This window comes from Cricetulus griseus, chromosome 4 (genome assembly GCF_003668045.3).
Source record: "Cricetulus griseus strain 17A/GY chromosome 4, alternate assembly CriGri-PICRH-1.0, whole genome shotgun sequence".
NCBI classification, from domain to species: domain Eukaryota; kingdom Metazoa; phylum Chordata; class Mammalia; order Rodentia; family Cricetidae; genus Cricetulus; species Cricetulus griseus.
In genome coordinates, this window is record NC_048597.1 from 128080547 (window position 1) to 128105261 (window position 24715).

General features: G+C 47.0%; 1 protein-coding gene across 2 annotated transcripts in view; it reads right to left on the reverse strand.

The window, feature by feature from the left end:
• The window catches only part of Amotl1 (angiomotin like 1), a 78413-nt gene that overhangs the window by 40332 nt on the left and 13366 nt on the right, over window positions 1-24715 (reverse strand). For both annotated transcript variants that reach the window (XM_027410822.2, XM_027410821.2), the window contains exons 2-3: window positions 15047-15196; window positions 10916-11846 (exon numbers count right to left, since the gene is read on the reverse strand). In XM_027410822.2, coding sequence (XP_027266623.1) covers window positions 10916-11799 — 884 coding nt within the window. In that variant the 5' untranslated portion in view covers window positions 11800-11846; window positions 15047-15196. The remainder of the gene's footprint in view (window positions 1-10915; window positions 11847-15046; window positions 15197-24715) is intronic.

Consider the following 24715-nt stretch of genomic DNA (forward strand, 5'->3'; position numbering starts at 1 on the left):
TGTTCCTATAAGACATCGGTTTAGGAGGTCAGCTGGTCAAATGACCAAATGAGCCTGGAAACACCAAAGGTGTGAACTGTTCCCATCTAGAGAACTGGTTTTTCTTAATATAGCTGCATAAGAATTAGAATTAAAAGCCCTCTCCTCCCCAAGGCCAAGGTCAGGTAAGACAAACAGGAACAGCATGATCTGGAGAATAGTGTCCTGAGAGACACAGAGGTACAGAGCTGGCTCTGTCAGAGATGGCCTGGGCCATTCTTTTGGAGACTGGCTTCCAGGATGTGTAGTTAATTCTCCCTCTCAACTTCCACCATTGTCTTCGTCCCTCTCCCCCTCCACACACACACAACCTGCTACTGCCTGCCTTCTGCTATTTCTATTCTCAAATTTATACTTTAACAGTACTTAATATTCCATGTGCACGCCTTTTCTTCTACCAAATTATTAGTGTACAGTTTTTCCAAGGATAGAAGCTTATGACTCATAGTGATTTGACACAAAGTCACATCTGTTAATTGATTTAATCCCCAACTCTGAGACCAAGTTGGTTCCTATTTGCTTGATTGCTTTTCAAAGAAGAAACAAACCTTCAACACTGTGATGAAGGGGCTAGGCCCTGCCAATCACAATTACTTAGACTGTGGAATCATGAAGATCCCCACACTCTGTCCTTCTCTAATAGTGTTTACTCCGCCTGGAGAAATGGGCTGTAGTAACATGTTCTTCCTCTCCCCACAGAACAGTCTTCATAAGCATATTAAACAAGGTTTTAAATTCTACCAGCAAACAGCTGTCATGAATAGCACTAACTTAATCTGCTCCTCACCAACCTGGGCATCCACTGTTCCCACACCAGGTGCAGCATCATTCTATTTCATAAGTATGCAAATTAAGGCTCCCAGGATTTACAGAACCACAAGAGCTGACATTCTGTCTAAAGTGAAAAACACTTCCCAAAGCATACACTCCCACCACACCAGGCCCCTCTGTCAGCACCACGGAACGGAGGCAAAGAACCAGAGCAGCTTCAGGGCACTGCCAGACACATCAGGACATGTCACCCAGCCTCAGCTCTCACTCCAGCTTGTCCAAAACAGAAACAGAGGCAGCTGAACACTTACTCTTGCTCTGGGTGAAGGACTCAGAATGTAAAGACTTGAAATTAGAAGGAAAACATCTCAATGGTTTTTATACTAATTACTTCCTGAAAGACAATATTTTAGATACCTGGATTAACTGCGTGTGGGAACTCTTGATTGGACTTTGTTACGTCTATGTGCTGTGTACATATGTAGGGGAAGCTGTAGCCACGCCTTCTTAGGGGCTGGCTACAGGTGTGCCTGACCACGCCCTCACAAGCGTGGTCAGGCACACCTGTAGCCAGCCCCTAAGAAGGCGTGGCTACAGCTTTCCCTACACACATATTTGTTTGTGTGGATGTGTGCAGGAAGATTTAGGCACACATGTATCTGGAGGCCAGAGGTCAATGTCTGGTGTCTCTCCTAAATCACTCTCTGCCTTCATTTTTTTGAGACAGGGTCTCTCACTGAACCTGAAATACATTGATTCAGCTGGGCAGGCTGGCTGCTTGAAGAATCCTCCATGGTTGGGGTTACAGGCAGGCATCAGCATGCCAGGTTCTAGGGATAGAACTCAACTTTTCAAGTTGCAAGTTGTGTAGCAGTCATTTGATTGGTTCATCCCCTTAGCACAAAAATGTCTTTTAAATCTTTTAAGTGAATCAACAAATAGACTCTTGAATAAATCTCATCTGTATTTAATATTTTAAAAGGGGCAGGAGAGATGGTTCATGGTTAAGAGCACTGTCTGTTCTTGTAGAGGTCCAGAGTTCCTAGCACCCATACTGGGTGGCTCACAACTGCATGTAACTCCAGCTCCAGGGGATCTGGTGCCATCTTCTAGTCTCTGTGGGCAACCGCCACATGTCACACACACACACACACACACACACACACATACACACACGCACATGCACGCACGCACGCACACACGCACAATTTAAAAACTAGAAAGGTGTTGAAATAATTGTCCAAAGCAGAATTATGAGACTTCCAACTGAAGAGATGACCAATTTCCAAATTACAAATACTAGTTTCTCAAGATTGATTAGCTCCATTAAATAGTACCTCTTAATCATGAGAAGAAATTGGATGAGTTCTCTCAAGTTGTAGATATTCAGTATGTCATATCACAAACTAGTATAAGTTCAAATTAGTAGAGTTTTAAAATAAAAAAGTCTATTATGAAAGAGTTGCCAGAAAGTTTTACATTACATACATGCCCATACAGCATTTCTATCACATTTTTATTATGGGCACATGCATATGTATAGGTTTGCGTGTACATGCATGTATGTGTTATACATGTGTATAAATATACGTGTGTATGTACATTTGTGGGCATACAAATGCATGTATGTGTATGCCCATCAGAGCATGTATGTATATACCCATCAAATCACATGTGCAGAAGTCGGGAGGATAACTTGAAGATACAGCTCTGAACTTCCTTCAAGTGGTTCCTTGGGATCAAATTCAGGTTAGTAGGCTTGGTGGCTAGTACCTGTCCCTGCCAAGCTATTTCACTGGTCTTGCCCAGTACTTTACAGGACCAAACTGCACATGTACCAATCAGTCTCTCCTTGGAAGCCAATTCCAGAATTCACTGATATCCGAGAACTTAGGTAAATGCCCTGCTGTCCCCATGTGGTCACAGACCATGAACGGGCAGAAAGGGAAGTGCATGCTATATTCTACACACTAAACTCCATAAGTATCTACATACAGGTCAGTGGTTGCAAAAAGTGGTTTGTCTGACTGACAAACTTTGTGAACTACAACAGGAAATAAAAATTAGTGGGTAAACAGATGAAGAATATGGTTAAATAATTTACAAAAGAGAAACATCCAAATATGTAATTTCTAACATAAACATTAACAGAAATAAACTAAAACAAGTTTTGAATGTATCTATTAAGTCTGTGCAAGCTTTTATGCAACTTTTAAAAAAATTTTCAAGAGTACTCTTGGGACTCTTATTCGGTTTTGTTTGTTACAAGACAGAATCTTACTGCATAGCCCAACAGACAATAAAAGTGATTGTCTAGCTTGACCCCAACTAACAATGTAAGCAATAGTCGAGAGGCTACCTTAAACGCCCTTCTCTGATAATGAGATTGATGACTACCTTATATGACATCCTAGAGCCTTCATCTAGTAGCTGATGGAAACAGATGCAGACACCCACAGCTAAACACTGAGCTGAACTCTGGAATCCAGTTGCAGAGAGGGAGGAGTGATGAGCAAAGGGGTTAAGACCAGGCTGGAGAAACCCACAGAAACAGCTGACCTGAACAAGGGGTTGCTCATGGACCCCAGACTGATAGCTGGGAAACCAGCATAGGATTGTTCCAGACCCCCTGAAGGAGGAAGTCAGTTTGGAGGTCTGGACAATCTATGAGGCCACTGGTAGTAGATCAGTATTTACCCAAGTACACAAATAAACTTTGGGAGTCCTCTCCACATAGAGGGATACTCTCTTAGCCTAGACACACTGGGGAGGGTCTAGGCCCTGCTCCAAATATGACAGACTTTGAAGGTCCCCTATGGAAGGCCTCATCCTCCCTGAGGAGCAGAAAGGGGTTGGGTTAGGGGATCAGTGGAGGGCAAGGGAGGAGGGAAGGGAGAGAGAACTAGGATTGACATGTAAAAGAAACTTGTTTCTAATTTAAATTACAAAAAAAGTGATTGTCTCCAGTTAGTGGAACTATGGCTCTTTGTTTCTTTCTTTTATTTTTTTCTATTCTTTTTCATTGGATATATGTAGCTAGTTTTTAAATTTTTCATATTATAGTCCATCTTCACTATCAACCTGACTGGATTTAGAGTCACCTATGAGACACACCTTTGCATGTGTCTATGAGGATGTTCCCATAGTAGTCTAACTAAGAAGAGATCCACTGTGCACATGGGCAGCACTGAGGACAGACTAAGGGCCCAGACCTGTGGTTCTCTGCTCTCTGCTTCCTGACTGCAGACACCAAGTTACCACCCACACATTCTGGAAGCCACGCCTCCCCCACCATGTAGACCTTCCTAAACCAGGAGCCAAAAATAAACCCCTCCTTCCCTTGGTCTCTTTTTTCTCAGCTTCTGGTCAGCGAGGAGAAAATAACTGATTCAGTTATTACCTAAGCAATACATGTGTATGATATAAAAATTAATATAAACAAAATTACCAGTGTTGTTATTTTAGTAATTAAGAAAAACAATGATATAAAATAATAAAAAGCCACAAAAAAGGAAAAAATTCACACTTTGAAAGAGTCTTGCAGCTCACAGTATTTTCTCAAAACTTAAACTTTCTGACCCTTAAAGCAACATAGTGAATAATGTTTAACATAGGCTGTATTTGAATAGGAAAATATAGAAGATCAGTATTTTCTTTCTTTGGGGGATAAACTAGCAGGAAAGACATATATACATGTATATATAATTTCTACAATAAAAATTATGCTTATGTAAGGAAGCAACTCAGTTGTAAGAAAATTCTTCATAACATTATCCAGATGAGGACGACAGGCATGACTTACACCCCTTAACCAGCTTATTGGGGCATGACTGGTTGAGCCTAGGAGTTCAAGGCCAAGCTGGGCAATAATGACAAGACTCTCAAAAACACAAACAAGTAAGGAGGAAGCTGAGACTCTGCAAGGTGAAGGAGCAAAAGTCCCTCACCTGTAGCTGCTGGTCCTGCAGACAACCATGGGTCTCCTAAGTGCTCAGTTTAAGGCTTGACTCTCTTCGTTTAACTAAACTCAGAATCCCTGCTATGTGGGTGGGTTCAACAGCCCTTCTGTTTAAAGATGGTGCCCCTGTTATGCATTACAGCTGGGGTTGTGTCAGGTTTCCTGGGAAAGTGACCTGAAATTGACCCTGGCTTCTTTAAATTCCCACACCACAGAGTTATTTCTCAGGATGCATGAGGCACTCACTATACTTGGCTTATCCAGCTAGAATTCAGCCTAAACGCTGTAGGCATTACTGAATTCTTTTTTTTTTTTTTTTAAAGACAGGGTCTAATGTAACCCTGGCTAACCTCAAACTTGCAAGTAGCCAAGAATGACCTTGGCTTAATTACTGACCTTCCTGCCTCCACCTCGTAAGTGCTAGAATTACAGATGTGCACCACCAAGTCTGGCTGACACTCCTGACAGTAAATTTGACCTACAATTTAAATGAAGGTACATGGCCTCATTTTCACTGAGGGAAATGTAAAGTTTTCACTGAGCAGCCAAGGGGTCTGGTTTACCTGTAGATGCTAGGCATTGGCCAACACAATGACCCTGTACATTACACCAGGACATCTCTAGGGAAGAAATGCTCAGTGCATCTTGATAGAGAATATAGCTGGTATACGATTTGGTCAAACGACAGCTTTCCCCAGCTGCAGCACAGGACATTCACCTCCCATTCGCTGAACTGAATGAGGAGGAAGGTGATGACAATGCCATGTTTCTGACAAGAAGTAAGAAGCCAGCCCTATGCAAGGAAAGTCACAGCCCCGCCCCGACTTCTTGGAGCTTTCCACAGCCTAGGAAAGAGGGCTGGAGTCAAGCCCCACCATTCCCTGCCTTATAGCTATCTACCTGCCAAAAATCAAGTCACTGCATTCACAGATGAGCAGAAGATGAGCTAGCACTCAAAGCCCCTCTGTTGAACAGACATGACAGAACCATGCCAACAAAGGGCAGAGACACGCCCAGGCTCAGCAGGCAGGAAGAAAGGTTTCAGGGACACCTGCCAACAGCTGCTCACCTCTTCCTAAGTGGTCCTTACTAAAACAGACTTTAGTCTAAAGTCAGTGCTGACCATATTCCACAACATATCTGCCTCAAATGGGAGCAAGCCACAGCCACTGCTACAGGTGTTCACTCAACCTGGGTCCAATGGGCAGACCAACACAAAATTATAAGCTTATTCAGAGCACTGAGACTTTTGCTTTCTTCTCTTTCTTTCTTTTCCCCATAATGTGACTGTATAGTTCCTGAGTGTAAATTTTGTAGTCAACGCCACAGCCCGAAGCTCTCAGCAAGGTTAAGTTTGCACCTATTATATTCCAGGATATCTGGAGAGGGAGAGTTTGGTGAGATTCAATAAACTAATTACAAATTCTCCTGGTATGTCAGCTCAAGTGGCAGTTCAGTGTGGTTCCATTGCATGTACAGTCACTGAGTGTTTGCTCGGGGGAACTGCGGTAAGGGGCACTGGGCTTGATATGGCTCCTGCACCACGGGGCTGCTGGCCATGACCTGATACCAGAACCTCTGACTCCAAGTCAGGTTTTACTTACCTAAGAATGGGCTTTTTAATCGTACCTCTCTTTTCATAAGATTTAATTATTATTTATGTGTTTTGCCTTCAAGTGAGTCTGTGGACCATGTGCATACAGTGCCCATGAGGCCAAAAAAGGTGCTAGGTCCCCTGGGACTGGAGTTACAGACAGTTGTGAGCCACCAGGAGGGTGCTGGTAATTGAATCGGGGTCCTCTAAGAGCTGCCAGTGCTCTTGAGCACTGAGCCATCTCCCCCACTGTTTCCTATTTCTTAAAATTGCTGTAAAGGTTAAGGAATATAAGCCATACTAAGTGCACACAGTAAGCCCTTGGGAAAAGTCGCCTTCCTGCCATAGTGCTCCATGGTCCACTGAGCGCTTCACAGACGTGACAGAGTGCCACATATTTGTAGTGGAAAATTGAAACAGATATTAGAGAAAACAGGTTTTGTCTTATTTCATGCATGATCGTGACTAAAGTATATAAATCATAGGAGCAAAAAACATTCAAGATTGATCACATCTAGTTTGTAAATCCTGTGTTTTACAATGTTAGTGGTTTGTTGGGAAATTCAAGATTAATAGGTAATTTTTTAGCAGTTCTAGTTTTCTGTTCTTTCTTTTCTTTTTTGCATAGACAGCTTTCTTAGATACATCCTGACTAATACACTTCAAACTGCTCTGGCAGAGAAATCCAACCATGCCTGGAATTCATTCATGCCTTCATTTCCATTAACAGCACACACTATGTAAGCCAAGTCTCCACGAGTGAGTCAGAATTAATAGCCAATGTTTGCTTTGGGGGTGGAGGCCATCACCATCCTCACAAGAACAGCCCTAGTCTCAGCTTGTCCTCATGGTGACCCACTTTCATTTCCAGGTGAAGGAAAGCAAACTGGAGCCTGAGGAAGAACAGAGCAGCATCTTTGGAGCGGCCCCTGGTCCTAGCACTCCTGTTCTTAGCTCTTTCTTCCCCACAGCCACTTGAGCTCATTCACAGAAGGGGCCACGACGATGCAGGTCCACTATGTTTGGGCCGTGTAGCAGTTTTCGAGGGACTTGAAGGGGATGACATCAACCACCAGGAGAGCTCCGCCTTTAGTGTACCCGAGCAGGCAAAAGCTCTATGAGTGACTGGGAGTCACACTCTTCTCCCAAGTTCTAGCATGCACTCTTTAGATCTGTCTGGAGGCAAGAAAGAGCCAAGTCTTAAAACATAATGGGTTGGGCCAAATTGCTGGGTATCCATTAGGGCCTCTTGCAACATCAGGCAGGAAGATGGCCCAAGAATCTGTCAGGTTCCATTCTGGTCCAGAAGTCTATGCTGCCATGTACCATATATACATGTATATATGTACCTAAGTCATCACCATTAGTGACAAACATACAGCCCCCTTAAGCACCAGAAAAGGGAATGGCCCTGTGAGATTCCTAGGAGCAGAGTGTTGCTTGTTTCTTGGGTCATTCATAATGCCACACACCAGGTTCAAACCCTAGAGTTCAGGCTCTGCTGAACAAGTCTGGAGCAGGCTGTGTGAAGACAAGTTTGTTTACCTAGCTTGCCAAAGGCTGCCCTGCTGGAACCAGGCTGGCTCACTGTGGCTGTGCTCACAGAGTGGCCTTTATAGCCTTGGGGCCCATCTCAATGGCCAGTCTATTACATCTCCTCAGAATTCTGATGTGACATATGATGAGGCATATGAATTCCAGTGCCAAACTTAGCAGGGAACTCTAATCCCTCAGATGTTCCTTGTTTCTGACCTCAGAACTTCAAGACACATGGTGATCTCCACAAGTCAGGGGCGCCTCCAGGAAGCACCTCGCTCCCCACTGACCCACCTTGCAATATGGTTTATTGACAAGAAACAAAGAGGGTCCAGGTTATGTGCTGCCAGAGATGGCTCTGCTAGAGCACTAGCTGCTCTTGTAGAGGACCAGGGTTCAATTCCAGCCACCCACATGGTGGCTCACAACTGTCCGTAACTCCTATTCCAGATAATCAGACACTCTCTCTGGCCCCCAGGAGCATCAGACACTCAAGCAGTGCTCAAACAAAACAACATACAGATAAACAAAACAAAAGCATAAAAACTGTAGGCCAGCAAGGAAGAAGGAAACTTCATTTGGAAAGATTTCACATCATTATCAAGACCTTCCAGAGGCTGAGAGAAATGTTTGAGGTGATCTATGAAATGACAATGTGACACAAACAGCAGAGAAGTGACAGCTTTTGAGGGAAAGTTATCCTTTTAGTATAAAGAGGAGAGAACTCATGGGCTCCATTACAGTCAGGCTAAGCCCATGCTAGGATGAATACAATGTGCTCTGCTGCTCATGAGGGCTCAGGGCTGGCTGGGCCACTTCACACTGTGATGGCTCATTTTCATTTAGACTGGATTTAGACTCACCTAAGAGACACACAGCCCTGGGCATGTCTGTGTGGATGTTTCCAGAGATGCTTAACTCAAGTGGGAAGACACACCGAATATGAGTGGCACCACATTCCAGACGGAATTAAAAAAGGGATTTAAGTTCTGGCATCCCTCCCCCAGGGTCTCTGCACCCTGGTAACACAGAAATATAAGGAGTTACAGGTCAAGTCATGCCCCACCCCAACTCCATTACACTTTCCGGGCCATGACAGATACCACGCTCTCAAACCATTGGCCAAAATAAATTGTTCCTCCTACATGTTGCTGTTTGCCAGGTTACAGCAACAGAAAGATGACAATCAAATTCACCTAGAGTCAAATGTGTCAGAGCTGGGGGGTAGGTAGCCAGCACCCAGCTCCCTCCCAGAAAATGTACAGCCAGGTGGACCTGTACCCAGCTCTGGGGTCACATCAAGAGCTTCAGCTTATTCAATTTAGACCCAGACAAACCCTCTATGATGATGACACATCCAATTATAGCAGGTGACACCTGTCTTCTCAGGGGCTGTGCTCTTCTCCCACCAGCCCAGCTCCCTCCAAGGATGGCCACTCCCACTCTCTCCCCAGAGGCTCATGGCCAACTGCCTCAAACACATGCCCTGCTCCTCTGAGGTCCCACCAATCACAGTCCTTTCAGTTCTAATTCCCTGACTCACTTGGCAGATGCTGCTCCTCTACCTCTGGTGTCTCTGTTCCTCTACTCCTGTCTCCTCTCTTCCTGCTGTCTCCTCTCCTCTCTTCCTGCTGTCTCCTCTCTTCCTGCTGTCTCCTCTCCTCTCCTCCTGCTGTCTCCTCTCCTCTCCTCCTGCTGTCTCCTCTCCTCTCCTCCTGCTGTCTCCTCTCCTCTCCTCCTGCTGTCTCCTCTCCTCTCCTCCTGCTGTCTCCTCTCCTCTACCCCTGCTGTCTCCTCTCCTCTACCCCTGCTGTCTCCTCTCCTCTACTCCTGCTGTCCCTCCCCAGTTCTCTGAACTCTGACTTTCCCGAAAAGGCCCTGTCTCTCACTGTAACCATCCTGCACCACCACTGAAGCTAGTCACTAAACACTAACACACAATCTCTGCTTGAAAACACCACACTTCTCACTGCTTACAGACTAACACTAAACTCCTTAGCATAACGTCCAGAGATCTATAGCATTGTCCACAACTTCCCTGTCCAAACACCCTCTGTCACATCTTCCTACCCCTATCTGCCAGGCTCCACACCACTCCTGGGGCTTTCCTGCATCTGGAGATGGCCTCTCTACCTCTACCTACAACTTGTATTGACCCTGTGAGTCCCCAGTCAATGGCACCTTCTATGGGAAGCTCCCTTAACCCTCAGGCCTCGAGCCTATCTATCCCATCCCATCGCCTGTGCTTTCTGCGTATTTCCCCACCAAACATCACACTGAATGGCAGTGGTGGTTCCGATACTGGTTTCCCCAAAGACAATGCTTCAAGGACCTTTGGGGAAGAGGCCATGTTTGTATCTGAGGACCAAGGCTGCACAGAGGGTCACACAAGGAAGAAATGCTGAACCTGACCATCAATCTGAAGGCAAGAAGCTGGATACTGGATAAAAGCACTTTGTGGCTGGAAAGATGGCTTCATCTGTGAAGTACTTGCCTTACACGCACAGGGACACCAGTCCCTGTGCCCAGAACCCACATCAAGAGAGCTACACGTGATGGCACGAGGCAGAGGCAGGTAGATCCCCGGATGCCTCAGCCAGCCAGCCTAGCCTAATTGCTTAATTTTGGATAGATGGATAGACCGTCTTTAAAAAAAAAAAAAAAAGTGGATGGAACCAGAACAACACTCAACACTCAGGACAGCCAACCTTTTCCTGTGGTCTCCACATGCACCTATATGTACATGTATAACTACACACACACACACACACACACAGAGAGAGAGAGAGAGAGAGAGAGAGAGAGAGAGAGAGAGAGAGAGAGAGAGAGAAAGTCAACACTCTCACTCATCCTCAGCTGCCCTCTGCTAAGAAAGGAAGAAGTCTATAGCCTCCACCTTCCATGTATCTGAACCCCCAATTGGACAAGACAAAAGTTCTAATAAAAAGCTAAGATACCTCACAAGGACTACACTACAAACACATGGCTGAGATTTACAAAGCTGAGCTGACAGTTACCTGGTGACCCCGTACTCTGGGGGTGGCTGATACCTCAGGACGGCCACTTCTGTTCTCACGGGCTGAGGTGCAGGGTAAGGTTTGACCATCTCATGGAGTACTCCAGGGTGCTGGTCACTGTAGTAAAGTCCGTGATCTTGGTTCTTGCTGACCGGGGACATCATTGGCTTGGTCTTGAAGGGGTATTCAGGTGGAGGGCCACGAGGGTCCAGTGCTTTACAGGCAGGCTGGGCAGGGGATGGCCCTCCTCCAGCTTTGACACCCTTCCCGTTTCCTGAGCTGGGGAGGTGTTGCTTAGCCCCGTTCCTCTCCAGCGACAGCTGCATGATCCTCTCACTGAGGGATCGGACGTGGCCCTGCTTTAGCTCTTTCAGGGCCTCATCCTTGTGTGCCTGCCCGCTGTTGGCCCGGTTCACTGTGGGCCTCCCCTCCGTGCGGGACTTCTGACTGGTCCCTCCGGCCATGTAGTAAGTGTGGCCCAGGGGCCCCTGTCCCTGCTGCTGCTGTTGCTGTTGCTGCTGCTGCTGCTGCTGTCCCCTGAAGAACTGAGACTGGGCCTTGGCCTCCTCATATGTGGGCAGCTCCTCGTTGTTTTGTTGAGGCTGAGTGGCGCGAACCTGCTTCTCCATCACCGTATTGTCCCCCTGGTGCTCTTGACCTTGCGGCTCCTGGCGGGCTGACTGGAAGACCATTTGTGGGTCTTCTTGAGTAAGGGTCTCCGTGGAAGAAAAGTTGGTGGTGGTGTGGACTGGCCCTGCACTCCCTGTGGCCTGGTGCTGAATGGCCAGCAGGTTCATGTTCTCAGTCGGGGTGCCATAGCGCAGCTGTTCCTGGATCAGCCGCTGCAACACTGTTCCAGCAGCCGCGTCCTCAGAACCTCTCATTTCCACCTCCGGGGTCCTCAGGAAGCTTGGGGAGAGAGGGTCCTCCACTGAAACACAAACAGGAGTCAAGCTAACAGGCTGTCCCCAGGAGACACCAACTGACACTCTAGTCGGTGTCATTTAAAAACAGTACCCTGCGATGCCTCAAAGGAGTGTTTCTCAGATTTCCTGAGACTCCGCTGCCCCCACCCCCATCCCTTTTCTGTCTCCTTTGTGATGGGATCTCCCTTTCCACATCTCTCTTTCCTAACTGTGGCAGAAACTGACTTAAGTCTTCCCATTATAAATATAACGAACAATCACAAAGATACTGCCCACAGCCCTCTGCCAGGTCTCTAGTGATGGTCTTCCATCACTGCTTTCTTTCTCTCAGGGCTGTCCTCAGAAGGCAACCACATTGGCTGTCCCCGTGCTCCAAACACTGCACACACTCTGCTCTGATTAGTAACCAAATCCAACCTCAGTTTTGGGACTCTGGTGTTACTCACGTAACCTTTCTAGAACATTTAACCTGGTTGTTAACCCTGTTTAAAATGTTCTTCTGATTTAGCATCCAAGCCACCATCTCCTTCCTGGTTCCATTTACACTATCTGCCTCTTCTAGTCTGTGTTTTCCCCAAGCTCTTTCTAAGTCCCATTTTTGCCTCCACTGAACAAAATGTACACTCCTGTCTTTGACTCCTGAGTCACACCCTGCCTCTGCAATGGTAGCTGATGTCGCTTAACAGCAAAATACTTCCAACACATCCTCCTTCCTCCCCATCTCCTGTAGCCTGTGTCTTATTCATATCTTGATTATTAAGAAATTTCATACCGAGTGACAGGAAGAAAGCAGAAGCAAACCCTAGTTTCTGTCCCAATCTGCTCTCTGTCCAACTCTATTCCCTCACCAGGTGTAGGCTCTGCTAACCAGTTGTGGGGAGATTCCAAACAGCCCCTAAAGCCTCTTGCTTCTGACCTCCTCTGCCTCTGATCCACAAAATCTTCATTGTTTCCCTCCCTGTACCAGAGACCACTATGGTCTATACAGTCATTTCCAAGCTAACCAGGGCTACACAGAGAGACCTGCAAAGAAACCAAACTAATAATTGTAACAAACAATGAACATCCCAAAGAAAGACAGCCGTGTGGTTTTACTTGCCCCCCATTCACCTAACAAGCATGTGCTGTGACCCTTCTCCTGTCGAGGACACTATTAAGTGTTGGAGTTAGGGGTCTAAAGGGAACAAAGCGTTTATGCCCAAAGTCACAGATCCAGAAGACTTAAGGGAACAAGTATCTTTAAATAAGAATTTAAAAGTTTAGATAAAACAAATAAAAAACAGAATTGCAATAGGAAAATGATTCATGTAGATGGATAATAAAAGGAATGGGTCTCAACAGGCAGGAAAACTAACTTCTTCTTACTCTGGAAGGGGAGCACATTTGTCAAGAGCCCTGGGATCCTTCCAGAAACGACTTCACCGCTCTCCACCCCCTGAGACATCGCTGCTAAAAAGATGTTTGAAAGGAGGAGGTTGCTGGGCAGTGGTGGCGCACGCCTTTAATCCCAGCACTCGGGAGGCAGAGGCAGGCGGATCTCTGTGAGTTCAAAACGAGCCTGGTCTACAAAAGCTAGTTCCAGGACAGCCTCGAAAGCCACAGAGAAACCCTGTCTCAAAAAAACCAAAAAGAAAAGAGAAGAAAGGAGGAGGACCCTTATCTACTAAGGTTTTGAATTTATTTTGAAGTACTGACTTATTTGCAAAAACAAAAAATGAAAGCAGAGGACGAAAAGAGGCAAAGGATTCGAGAACAGGCAGGAGAAAGTATGTAGACTCTGAGCAGACAATAACGGGGTCTGGATGATGTTATTCTGAAGTCCAATGTATGAAGGCATTAAGAATCCCTTGGAGGGTGTCACATAGAAAACCATCTTTATGGTGTGTGTGTGGGTAAATATGCATGTTTGTTTGGGTGCACCTGTGTGTGGAGTCACAATGTCACGTGTTGTTCCTCAGGAGCCATCTACCTTATTTTTCTTAATTGGATACCCTTTATTTGTTCTTTGACAATTCCATATGTGTAAATGATGAATCTCAATCCTACCCACTACCCACCCCAGGCACCACCCCTTCACACCCACCCTGGGCACCACCCCTTCACACCCACCCTGGGCACCATCCCTTCACATCCACCCCAGGCACCACCCCTTCACACCCACCCCAGGCACCACCCCTTCACACCCACCCTGGGCACCCAGGCACCACCCCTTCACACCGTCCTCACCATTGTCTCCTTTTCTTTTTTTCTTTTAACTTTTTGTAGCCCACTGAACTCAGCTCTGCCAGCTAGGATATTTGTGATCTAGTTGGGTTGGCCTTGTGCAGGTCCCACAGCTGCTGTGAGTTCAAGTTATGCCACAGCCGTGTCATGAAACAGCACTTCACAGCACTCCTCCCATTCTCCAGCTCTTACGTTATTTCTGTCCTCTCTTCCACAATATTCTCTGAGCCTTGGGGGTAGGGGAGGAGTTCACTGGTCTTTGGGATAGTCTCTCACTGGAGGATCAATAACTAAACCAGTGAGTCTATGGAGCGGTCTCTCTCCACCTCACCAGAGCTGACAAGCATGTCCTATCACGACCAGCTTCTTTACATTCTGGGATCTAACTCAGGTCCCAGTGCTTGGATGACATGCACTTACCAACTGAACTAATTATCCCAACCCCAAATGGTCTTGTTAACATCATGGTACAACATGAATTAAATAAACCTCCTAGCCTGAGACAACTCTTAATTCAGGATGGCAACTTGAGGCTAGAGAATAAAGAAATGTCTGAAAGACATGTCTTTCACCCTCAAGAATACATTCCAAGACCCTCAGGAGAATCCTGAAACCAAGGACAGTGTCAAATCCAGGAAATGTCACATCCCCTGTGTGTGTGTGTGTGTGTGTGTGTGTGTGTGTGTGTGTGTGTGTGTGTGTACATGAATTTAACACAAATTACAAATAACAAGAGATTATCAGTAATAGCCAATAGGAAATAGATGTTATGACAATGTTCTGCCAAAAGAGTATTTAAGACTTACGAACTATTTACTTCTAGCATTTTTTCAGTTATTATTTTCAGACTGTCATTGACCTTGGGTAAACAAAGTCGTGGAAAGGGAAGCCACAGGCACAGGGTTTACTTATTGCAGAAGAGCTAAGAATGAGAAAGTCTGATCCTCCGAGCTCTCAACACACCGACAGCAAGAAGACTTACCGCCTTTCCCCCTCAGGCCTCCACTTGCCTCCACTGTCAAAGTAGATGCCTCATGCCTTCCAGAATAGAGCTGCAAGTCTGGGTAGAAGTAGGCAGGCTCTTCTAGAATCTGCACAGGACTGCTGGGGCTGTAGCAGACACGGGGAGGAGCTGGGAAAAAGAAAATGATGTGTGTGTTACTGCCAATCACGTGCCCCTCCTTCCTGTGTGACTCATGTCCCCCCACATGGCAACTTGCAGTGAGTCTGCCTGTTTCATTCATAAAATTCCAAAGCTACTTCTCACAACTGTCACAAATTCAGCCACCCACCAGGCTGAGCCACAGTCCTCAAGACCTGGTGAGTACAGGCGCAAAACTGTCACCCGGTAGCAGTGCCCACCATCCTCTGTGCAACTACAAGAGGCATGGGCTTTGAAATGGTCAAGGTAGAAGACAGAAAGGAGTGAGTGGAGCCGACCAGAAAAAGAAAGGTGAGGAGAGCAGCTGTCTCTCCAAAAATATGACAAAAGAAGAGGTGGCCACTCTGCCAGGCCATGTGTCAGCAAGAGAATGTCCCAGGCTGAGGCACAGTGTGCCCTGACTCCCTGTGAAGTTTCTGAGTCTCACGTTGCAGAAGAACCAAGGGCTTGGGCCTCTGCCAAGCAATGGCCGTTCAGCTAGCTCCTTTATCTGACACACACACACACACACCCCACATACACACGTTCAGTTAAACTCAATGCTGCACTTGGGCCCACGAGCTACTAAACATGAGCCCCCACTTCAGGGTTACTGACAGCACAGTTGCCAACTGTGGGACTCTGGCAATTGGGCCACTTTCCCTTCCTGCTCTGCTATGTCTACATGGACACCAAGACTAAAGCTCTGCAATTTTTTTCCACTTTACTATGGAGACTCGTTATTATTTATCAAAATTAAAATTGCTGCCTGCTTACCTGAAAGATAACTCCATTTTGGAAAAAAAAATGCTTTCAGCAATGGTTTTAAACTAGGTATCTGAAATTTACCCTGTGTTTTGCACAAGATGGGAGCTACTAGTGACTCATGACACCAAGGACCAAAGACAGGAATACAGCTCCCTGTCACTGAGTCATCATACTTTACAGGTAAAATAGCATTTGTAAGTGTGCTCACCATATCATAGGCACTTCTGGACCAGAAAGATAAAATTATGATTTCCATAGCTGAAATACTTATCTTGTAAATTTAAAATAAATCTATCAGGGTGGTGGTGGCAAATACCTTTAATCCCAGCACTTGAGAGGCAGAGGCAGATAGATCTCTGTGAGTTCCAGACCAGCCTGGTCTATAAGAGCTAGTTCCAGGACAGCCTTCAAAGCTACACAGAGAAACCATATTTCAAAAAACAAAATCAATCATTCTAGTTGGGGCTCTCACCTCAGAGATGATCATACACTAAGCATGAAAGACATATTGTACCAAGATCAGTCTAAAATTGCAGTCCTAATGCCTGAGGCATCTCCTGCTGGCAGCACACAGTGACTGCCCTGAAAAGAAGAAGTGAGGCCCCTTCCTGGGCCTCATCTGTTATACTTATAAATCTGAAAGCCTAGGACTAAAATTGGAGTTCTATATGGCTTTGCTCTAAAGTCCAACCCTGACCTAGTTCCTACCTGCAGATGAGGGGAACAAGGCACAGGCTTGGCTGCATATTGGAAGCCTAAGGTAGTTTTCAAATCCCAGTACAGGGTAGAGTGTCAAGCCCAGGCAAGTGTGTGTGTGTGTGTGTGTGTGTGTGTGTGTGTGTGTGTGTGTAGGATTGAATCCAGTGTCTTGAGCATACCAGGAAGCATTCTACCACTGACTGAGATATATTTCTTGCTTCTCACAATATTTTTTTATTTTGATAGAGGATACTAAGTTGCCTGGGCTGGTCTTAACATCAACTCAACTGTGTAGTTTAGAAAACCCTTAACATGCAATGCCCCTGCCTCTGCCTCCAGAGTACCTGGGGTTGCAGGCATGTATCACTAGGCTGAGCCAGGCTGTCTTTTAAAAAACTGTCAAAAAGACTCCAATTTTCAATGAATGTTGGGGGCCCCAAAGCTAGAGGAAAGTGGGGCACATCAAGGAAAAAATAAACTACAAAACACCACTGCCCACCCCTATCCTGCAAGCTCACCCTGTGTAGGGGTTAGGGTCAAGAGCTCATGTGCTCCAATCAAAGGATGGTGTTTCTTAAAATCATGCTGGGTCAGGAGTGGTGTGGGGCAGCATGCCATGTGGCAACTTTACAAGCTATTGTTTATATTGTCTAGTCATGTGACTAAAAGACTGAGCTTTGAATACAATGAAAGCAAGAGTGTATATACAAATGCATGTAAGGGTAGAGAAAGAATGTGTGTGCTTTTAATATAGCGCTCACAATGGACCCTGTACTTAGCCATATGGCCACAAGAGTGTTCATATCAATCAAGTTTCTCCATTTTTTCCATGGCTAGCCAAGTAGAAGGGTATGCCAAACTACGGAACAACAGTCTTTAAAGGAACCTGTGCTTGGAGGACCCCAAAGACACACTGCATTTTACTACATGGTCTTCAATGAAAGAACCAGTGCACATGCACGAGCGCATACACACACACACACACACACACACACACACACACACACACTTAGGACACTGTGTCCAGCTATGACCAGATGGCTATGGTCACTCAAGACATCTTTCACATACACTTGGGGCTCATACATTCACAGACACACATTCTTGCAGCCACCAGGGTTCTGGGTACTGACAAAGGGCAAGGGGGTCCACAGATGAGAGAACAGGCCCCGGTAGTTCTATTCCACTCAAGCAATAGACAGTGGGGCTATCCCAGCACTGATCCTGCCCAAGAAATCAGAGTCAACATAGCACCAGGAAAATTGGCAGTGGTGTGTGTCTCAAAGTCTGGATGGGATTCCAGGGTCAGACAGCAAATGTCTACAAGCTCTTGGGATTCTATCACATGTGTTCCTAGTCCTTCTTGCCCATTTTAGTTCATTGTCTTGCACAAGGAACTTCTCTAGCAAAAACCCATTCTATTTTCTTAAGCAAATGCCAGACCAGGGATATTTGAAATGAGAACTTGGAAGCAGATGCATGGCCTGAGCAGAATGCTGTTTGCTTTGCTGGAACTTCCTTAGAGGGAGCAGGAGCTGCAAGAAGCCACAAAAGCCTTCCAGATGCCACTACCACCCAGAAGGCCCCAGTAAGGCCTGGCTCAGACCCAGGGACCCACAACCCTGCCAGAGTAGGGAGATCAAGGTCCTCTCATGGTTTGCTAGCTCAGCAGTATATCTGCACAGCATGGCTGTGTGGAGGAGCATGCTAAGGACTTCTACACAAGGCCCCCTTGGGCTAAGAGGGTGACTTACAGTCACCTAACCTCTTGTAAACCAGACCCTTTGCTGAAGGTTTTGGAGATGGGGCCAAAACACTGGACAGGAAGCCAAAGTCAGCATAGGGCACCAGGTATCTGGGTAGGTGGTCTAGGGAGGCCCATGAAACTCCCTGTGCCCCTGACTGGGAGGAAGGCAATGGTCTTCTCTATTGTGTTCAATAAAGGCTGATGCTCTGAAATCCTATGGAGTTGAATGTTTCCCCACACCCTCAAGACCCATTTCATGAAGAGCCATTCCACAAGCCACAGAATCCTGCACCGCCCCTCCCCCCCCACACACACACACATACACTGCAGAGCTCCCAGTGCTTCTGGCTTGCTTTGGAGGCACTGGAAACATATGTTCCTCCACAGTTCTACACTGTCTCTTTCTTTGAGACTGTCTTCCAGGCCTGCTGGTGGTGTGACCTTTCTCTCACTAACAGTAGGATAAAGAGTCTCGGTGTTGAAGAAAAATGAATTAGGGTTAAAATAAAACCAGTTTTCTAGGGGAGGAAAGAGGCAGGGCAAGGGGCTGTAAGCAGCATCACAACTCTGTTCCCATGGAAACTGGTAGCCTCCTGAAAGGCAGATTCAGCATCTATCACCATGCCAACTGAGCAGGCTCAGAAGTCCCCTTGAGGTTTAAACTCTAGGTATCAGCCATGCTGTCACCCAAAACACACACACACACAGAGGGAGAGGGAGAGAGGGAGAGGGGAGAGGGGGAGAGAGGGAGAGGAGGAGGGGAGAGAGGGGAGAGATGGGAGAGAGGGGAGAGGGGGAGAGAGGGAGAGGAGGAGGAGGGGAGAGAGGGGAGAGAGGGAGAGAGGGAGAGGGGAGAGAGGGGAGAGGGGGGAAAAGGGGGGAGAGAGGGAAAGAGAGGGGAAAGGGGAGAGAGAGGAGAGGGGGAGAGGGGGGAAGAGGGGGAGAGACGGGAGAGGACAGGGGGAGACGGGGGAGACAGGGGGGAGAGGGGGGAGAGATGGGGGAGATGGGGGGAGAGGGGGAGGAGGGAGGGCAGGGGAGAGGGAGGCAGGGGAGAGGGGAGGGCAGGGGAGAGGGGAGGGAGAGGGAGAGGGAGGAGAGGGGAGAGGGGAGGAGAGGGAGAAGAGGAGAGGGGAGAGGAGAGGAGAGGGGAGAGGGGGAGAGGGGAGGAGAGGGGAGAAGGGGAGAGGGGAGAGGGGAGAGGGAAGAGAGAGGGAGAGGGAGGAGAGGGAGAGGGGGAGAGGGGAGGAGAGGGGGAGAGGGGAGGAGAGGGGGAGAAGGGAGGAGAGGGGGAGAGGGAGAGGGGGAAGAGAGGGGAGGAGAGGGGGAGGGGAGGAGAGGGGGAGAGGCAGGAGGGGGAGAGGGGGAGGAGGAGAGGAGGGGGGAAGAGAGGGAGGAGAGGGGGGAGAGGGAGGAGAGGGGGGAGAGGGGAGGAGAGAGGGGAGGAGGAGAGGGAGGAGGAGAGGGGAGGAGGAGAGGGAGAGGAGAGAAAGGAGAGGGGAGGGAGGGAGGAGAGGGAGGGAGGGAGGGAGGGGAGAGAGGGAGGGAGGGAGGGAGGAGGCGGGGCGCTGGGAAACCCCTCTCCTTCGGTTCCTTTTCATATGCCACTCTCTTATATATAACCTTCTGGTCTATCACTCTGAGGTTAGACTTGGTTTGGTTTCCAAGGCTGTCTATCATTAGGCTCCTCCTCTGGCTGTCAGTAGTCTTATTGTTTCCTTCAGCATCCCTGCATTCTGTGAACATGTCACCTTCATCCTCCCTGTACTACCCCCTAGATCACACACACCTCCAACTGCTTTAAGTTCTCAGTAAACTCACTTCTACTTAGGCTTACCTCCTCTGTAGTGCCTCCCCTCCCCTGCACACAGCCTTCCATCAGCCACCATAGCAGTCTTTGCTTGGAGGACACAAAACTTAGCACTTAACTTCACAGTCCAGGACTCAGAGACAGCCGTCGCTTAAGGTGGGACACTGCTACCACCCTCATTAGATGGCCAAGCTTTGAAATCAGGCTGTGGACTTGTGGATTTCTGCTATCTGCTCACAGTTAAGCATATTCTCTAACTACACAGAGAATACAGCAGGGTTCTCTGGGACACTCTCGGCACCACACAGTTGAAAGAAAAATGTTAATTCCTTGCACCCTTGGACTCCCTAAAATACAGGGATGCTTTCTGTCCCCTCTGCAGCTAATGGTGGAGCTTTGGGGTCTGCAGGCCACAGGCCCATTCCTCAAAGATGTGACAGCAAGACAATTCCCAGATATCACCAACATGTCAAACTTCCAGTTACATATCATCTAAAGTTTCCCATGCACCTAAAAACTGCTTCACCACCATTGTATCCTAACTCCTCTAACTTTGTAAGAGACACTTCAACCACCACAACCAACTCCGTAGCTTCTATCTCACCTTCTGAAGGGCTAAGGAATTTGCTGAGTGTGTCAAATGCTCACAGCTGAACCTAGTGACCTGTCACCTGGTTCATGCAGGAATGGAGGTTTCCTGAGGTGTGGAATACACTAGTCAAGGAGATGCATGCCTAGAAACACTGGCTGAAAGAGAACTGGAAAGGCTAAGAACGCAGTCAGAAAATAAGGGATGAGCCAAGTCATATGGCAGGCACCTGAGACACGGTGAGACATGCAAAGGCAGCCTCCTCATTCTTACACATGTGACACAACACACACCTGGATGCCAACACACACTTGTCCAAGCAACCTGCTCACAACACAGACCTATGCACAGCACACCTGCAAACAATACACACCTGTGCACAGCACACATCTGTGCACAACATACACCTGCACACAACACACCTGCTCAAATCACAGACCTATGCATAGCACACCTGCAAACAATACACACCTGTGCACACCACACACCTACAGACAACACACCTGCTCAAATCACAGACCTATGCACAGCACACCTGCAAACAATACACACCTGTGCACAACACACATCTGTGCACAACATACACCTGCACACAACATACCTGTTCAAATCACTGACCTATGCACAGCACACCTGCAAACAATACACACCTGTGCACAACATACACCAGCACACAACACACACCTGTATACAACACATACCTGTGCACAACACACACCTGCACACAACACACCTGCATGCAACACACCTGCTCAAACATACATCTGTGCACACACACCTGTGAACAACACACCTGTAGATAATATACAACCTTCTCACAATATACTGTAGGGGGCCGTTTCCTGCATGCTCCATTACAATAATGGTGCCTAAAGACACCAAGATGTAAATTACTTCACAGGCGCTGGGTAATCTCCATTCCTTTGATCTCTGCCTATCCCGTGGCTCATTTGGCCTGAGGAGCTGAAGCCATTCATAGGGTAACACGTCCCAGGCGGCTGGCCAGCCTTTATTAGGGATGGTTTTCTTGGTTCAGAGTCTCCGCTCTGGTAAGCTTATGCATTAAAGCTTGTCTGCAGAAGGATCCGAGTGTCCTGCGTGTATTTCTTGCCGGCCGAGAAAATACAGCGCGCGCGGGACATATGGTGCCGAAACCCGGGAACATATGAACATCACTGGCACCGCGGAGACCCCTCTAACGGGGCGGATTCAGAACTGCAGGGTGGTAAATTCGGAGAGGTATGTTTTTTCTGGACTTTGGCTTGGGAATGTTGCTATTTTGGGAGGTTAATATAGAGGCTTCTGTGCTTTTACTAGGAGCTATTTTGACTTTTCTCACTGTTGTAACAATCTTAAAGAAGTCCAGAATTACATATCAGAAACCGAATGTAGTGAGAGATGGGGCGCGCCTAACAATAAAATATAAGAAAAAAGGACCTCCCGGGATGTCTACTGACAAGGGAGTGTATAAGGAAAAAGGACCTCCCGGGATGTCTAGTGACAAGGGAGTGAATAATTTGTTAAGAACAACAACAAATAAGAAAAAAGGACCTCCCGGGATGTCTACTGACAAGGGAGTGAATAATTTGTTAGATAATTCTGTAAATAAGTTTAAAGCTTTAAATCTTGATAGCTCTGATGACTCTGAAAGCTCAAGAGATAAAGTTTTAGAGGAAACAGCTCAGCTAGGTGAAAAAGAAACAAAAAAGGAGGGAGAGAAAATAGGAGATAACCGGTCACACCCCGGTAAATTTAAGAGAAATAAAGACTCAAAACCTAGCCTCTGCCCTACAATGAAACTAGAGGCCTTGGAGCTGAGCAGCTCAGACTCTGAGATTTTAGACTCTAGCAAGGAAGCAGAGCTAGAGGAGGAGGCAGCACGATACCACCCCAATAGATATCGGCTGCCAAAAGTGCCAGCGGGTGTACTTCCATCATCACATCCATTATTTGGTACCGACTCCTTTTTACCATCAGAGGAGCGGAGAAAATTACAGATGGCTTTCCCAGTCTTTGATAGGGGAAAAGGCCGTGCCTGCTATTCAACACTTCTTAAAGGCCTGGAATGCCTGGGGCTTTAAAGCCTCATAAACATTGACGCTCGGGCCAAGCGTCTCACCTCAAAACCTAAAAGGCCAAAAGGAAATGGTAAAATGGAAAGATATCTTAACTGATCTTTGGAGAGGCCCGGATCCTATTCTCATAAGATCCAGGGGAGCTATGTGTTTTTCCACAGGATGAAGAAAATCCTCTGTGGATCCCAAAAAGACTCACCCGAAGAGCCCCTTCGGACCTTCAAAAGTTGAAACTCCACCCTCTCCCCGGGAGTTGAGAGCCGCTATTGTTATCCAGATTAACTCCTGTCCTTGGCGGAGAGATTGTATCGCTAAAGGGGTGGGGGTGGGATTGTTTGATGCAGCCGTTTGCGGATTGCTGTTTACTTCTGGCTGGTCTATGAGAAAGGGATGGGGGTGGGATTGTTTGATGCAGCCGTTTGCGGATTGGTGTTACTCCTCTGGCTGGTCTGTAAGCTCGAGGGCTCAAACAAAGAGAGATCGCCCAAGCGCTTATATTTTGGCTAACAATGCTTAAGCAATAGGCCGCCGACCAGACAGCTCTTGCACACCGGAGCCTAGGCTCATTGCACAGGGTAGAGTGTCTGGTTTGAGCAGCCCCAATGAGGGATGCTGAGCAAAGGCATCGCACAGAGTTGCCTAATATGCAGGCTTCTCTGAGAGGTACGTTGACCTGCATAAGGGTTACCTGCCCGAGCCTCCCTTTCCCAGAAAAACGGCAGAGGACAGGTCGAGAGTACTTCGGGTCAAGCTAACAGCCTGATGGCGACTCTCGTACACAGTCTTAATGTTTGATTTTGGGAAGGTACAACCTCTACCTCTATCCCTCAACATATGGGTGACCTATTTGCTTGTAAAAATATAAAGCCTTTTCATTAATTAATAAAGAAGGGGGGATATGTAGGGGGCCGTTTCCTGCATGCTCCATTACAATAATGGTGCCTAAAGACACCAAGATGTAAATTACTTCACAGGCGCTGGGTAATCTCCATTCCTTTGATCTCTGCCTATCCCGTGGCTCATTTGGCCTGAGGAGCTGAAGCCATTCATAGGGTAACACGTCCCAGGCGGCTGGCCAGCCTTTATTAGGGATGGTTTTCTTGGTTCAGAGTCTCCGCTCTGGTAAGCTTATGCATTAAAGCTTGTCTGCAGAAGGATCCGAGTGTCCTGCGTGTATTTCTTGCCGGCCGAGAAAATACAGCGCGCGCGCGGGACAATATACACTTTTCTAAGAGGAATTACATGGTGGAATAAATAGGCCTTTTCACTCTGTCCCTGAAAAACATGACTTAAAACACAGATTTTGTATGGGAAGTAATGAAGGAAGCTTCCAAGACTCTCAGCCCCATACATGATGATCTTCCAAAACCCACATCAAATTTGATGGACCAAGCCACCTACTCCAGACCAGAAAACATGTGAAACCAGTATACTGATGCCTATTTAATTTAGACTCCCTCAAAGTGAAATGTGTGATAAACAACTTTAAACTTGTCTAAAGTTTAACTTAGCTGTGCTTACTTAGAAATGTCTCTGAGCTTTTATCAGTGTGAACCAAACTGCTGAACATGCTCGAGAACAGTGTGACAGACCCTTTAAATACAAAGAAATAAGCAAGCCTGTCCTTGCCCTTAAGATACCAGGGTTCGCTTCTAGAGAACACCCCCAACAGTTGCCCAGATTCTGCGGAGAGCCAGGGCTCTGATAAAAAAGTGGAAGGCTTTGGAGGTCCAGGAGTAATCAGTGTGTACAGTCAGATGGCTGCCATATGGAGCCCCAGGGATCAATGGAATAGAGGAAACTGGTGGGAGATCTGTTTAGC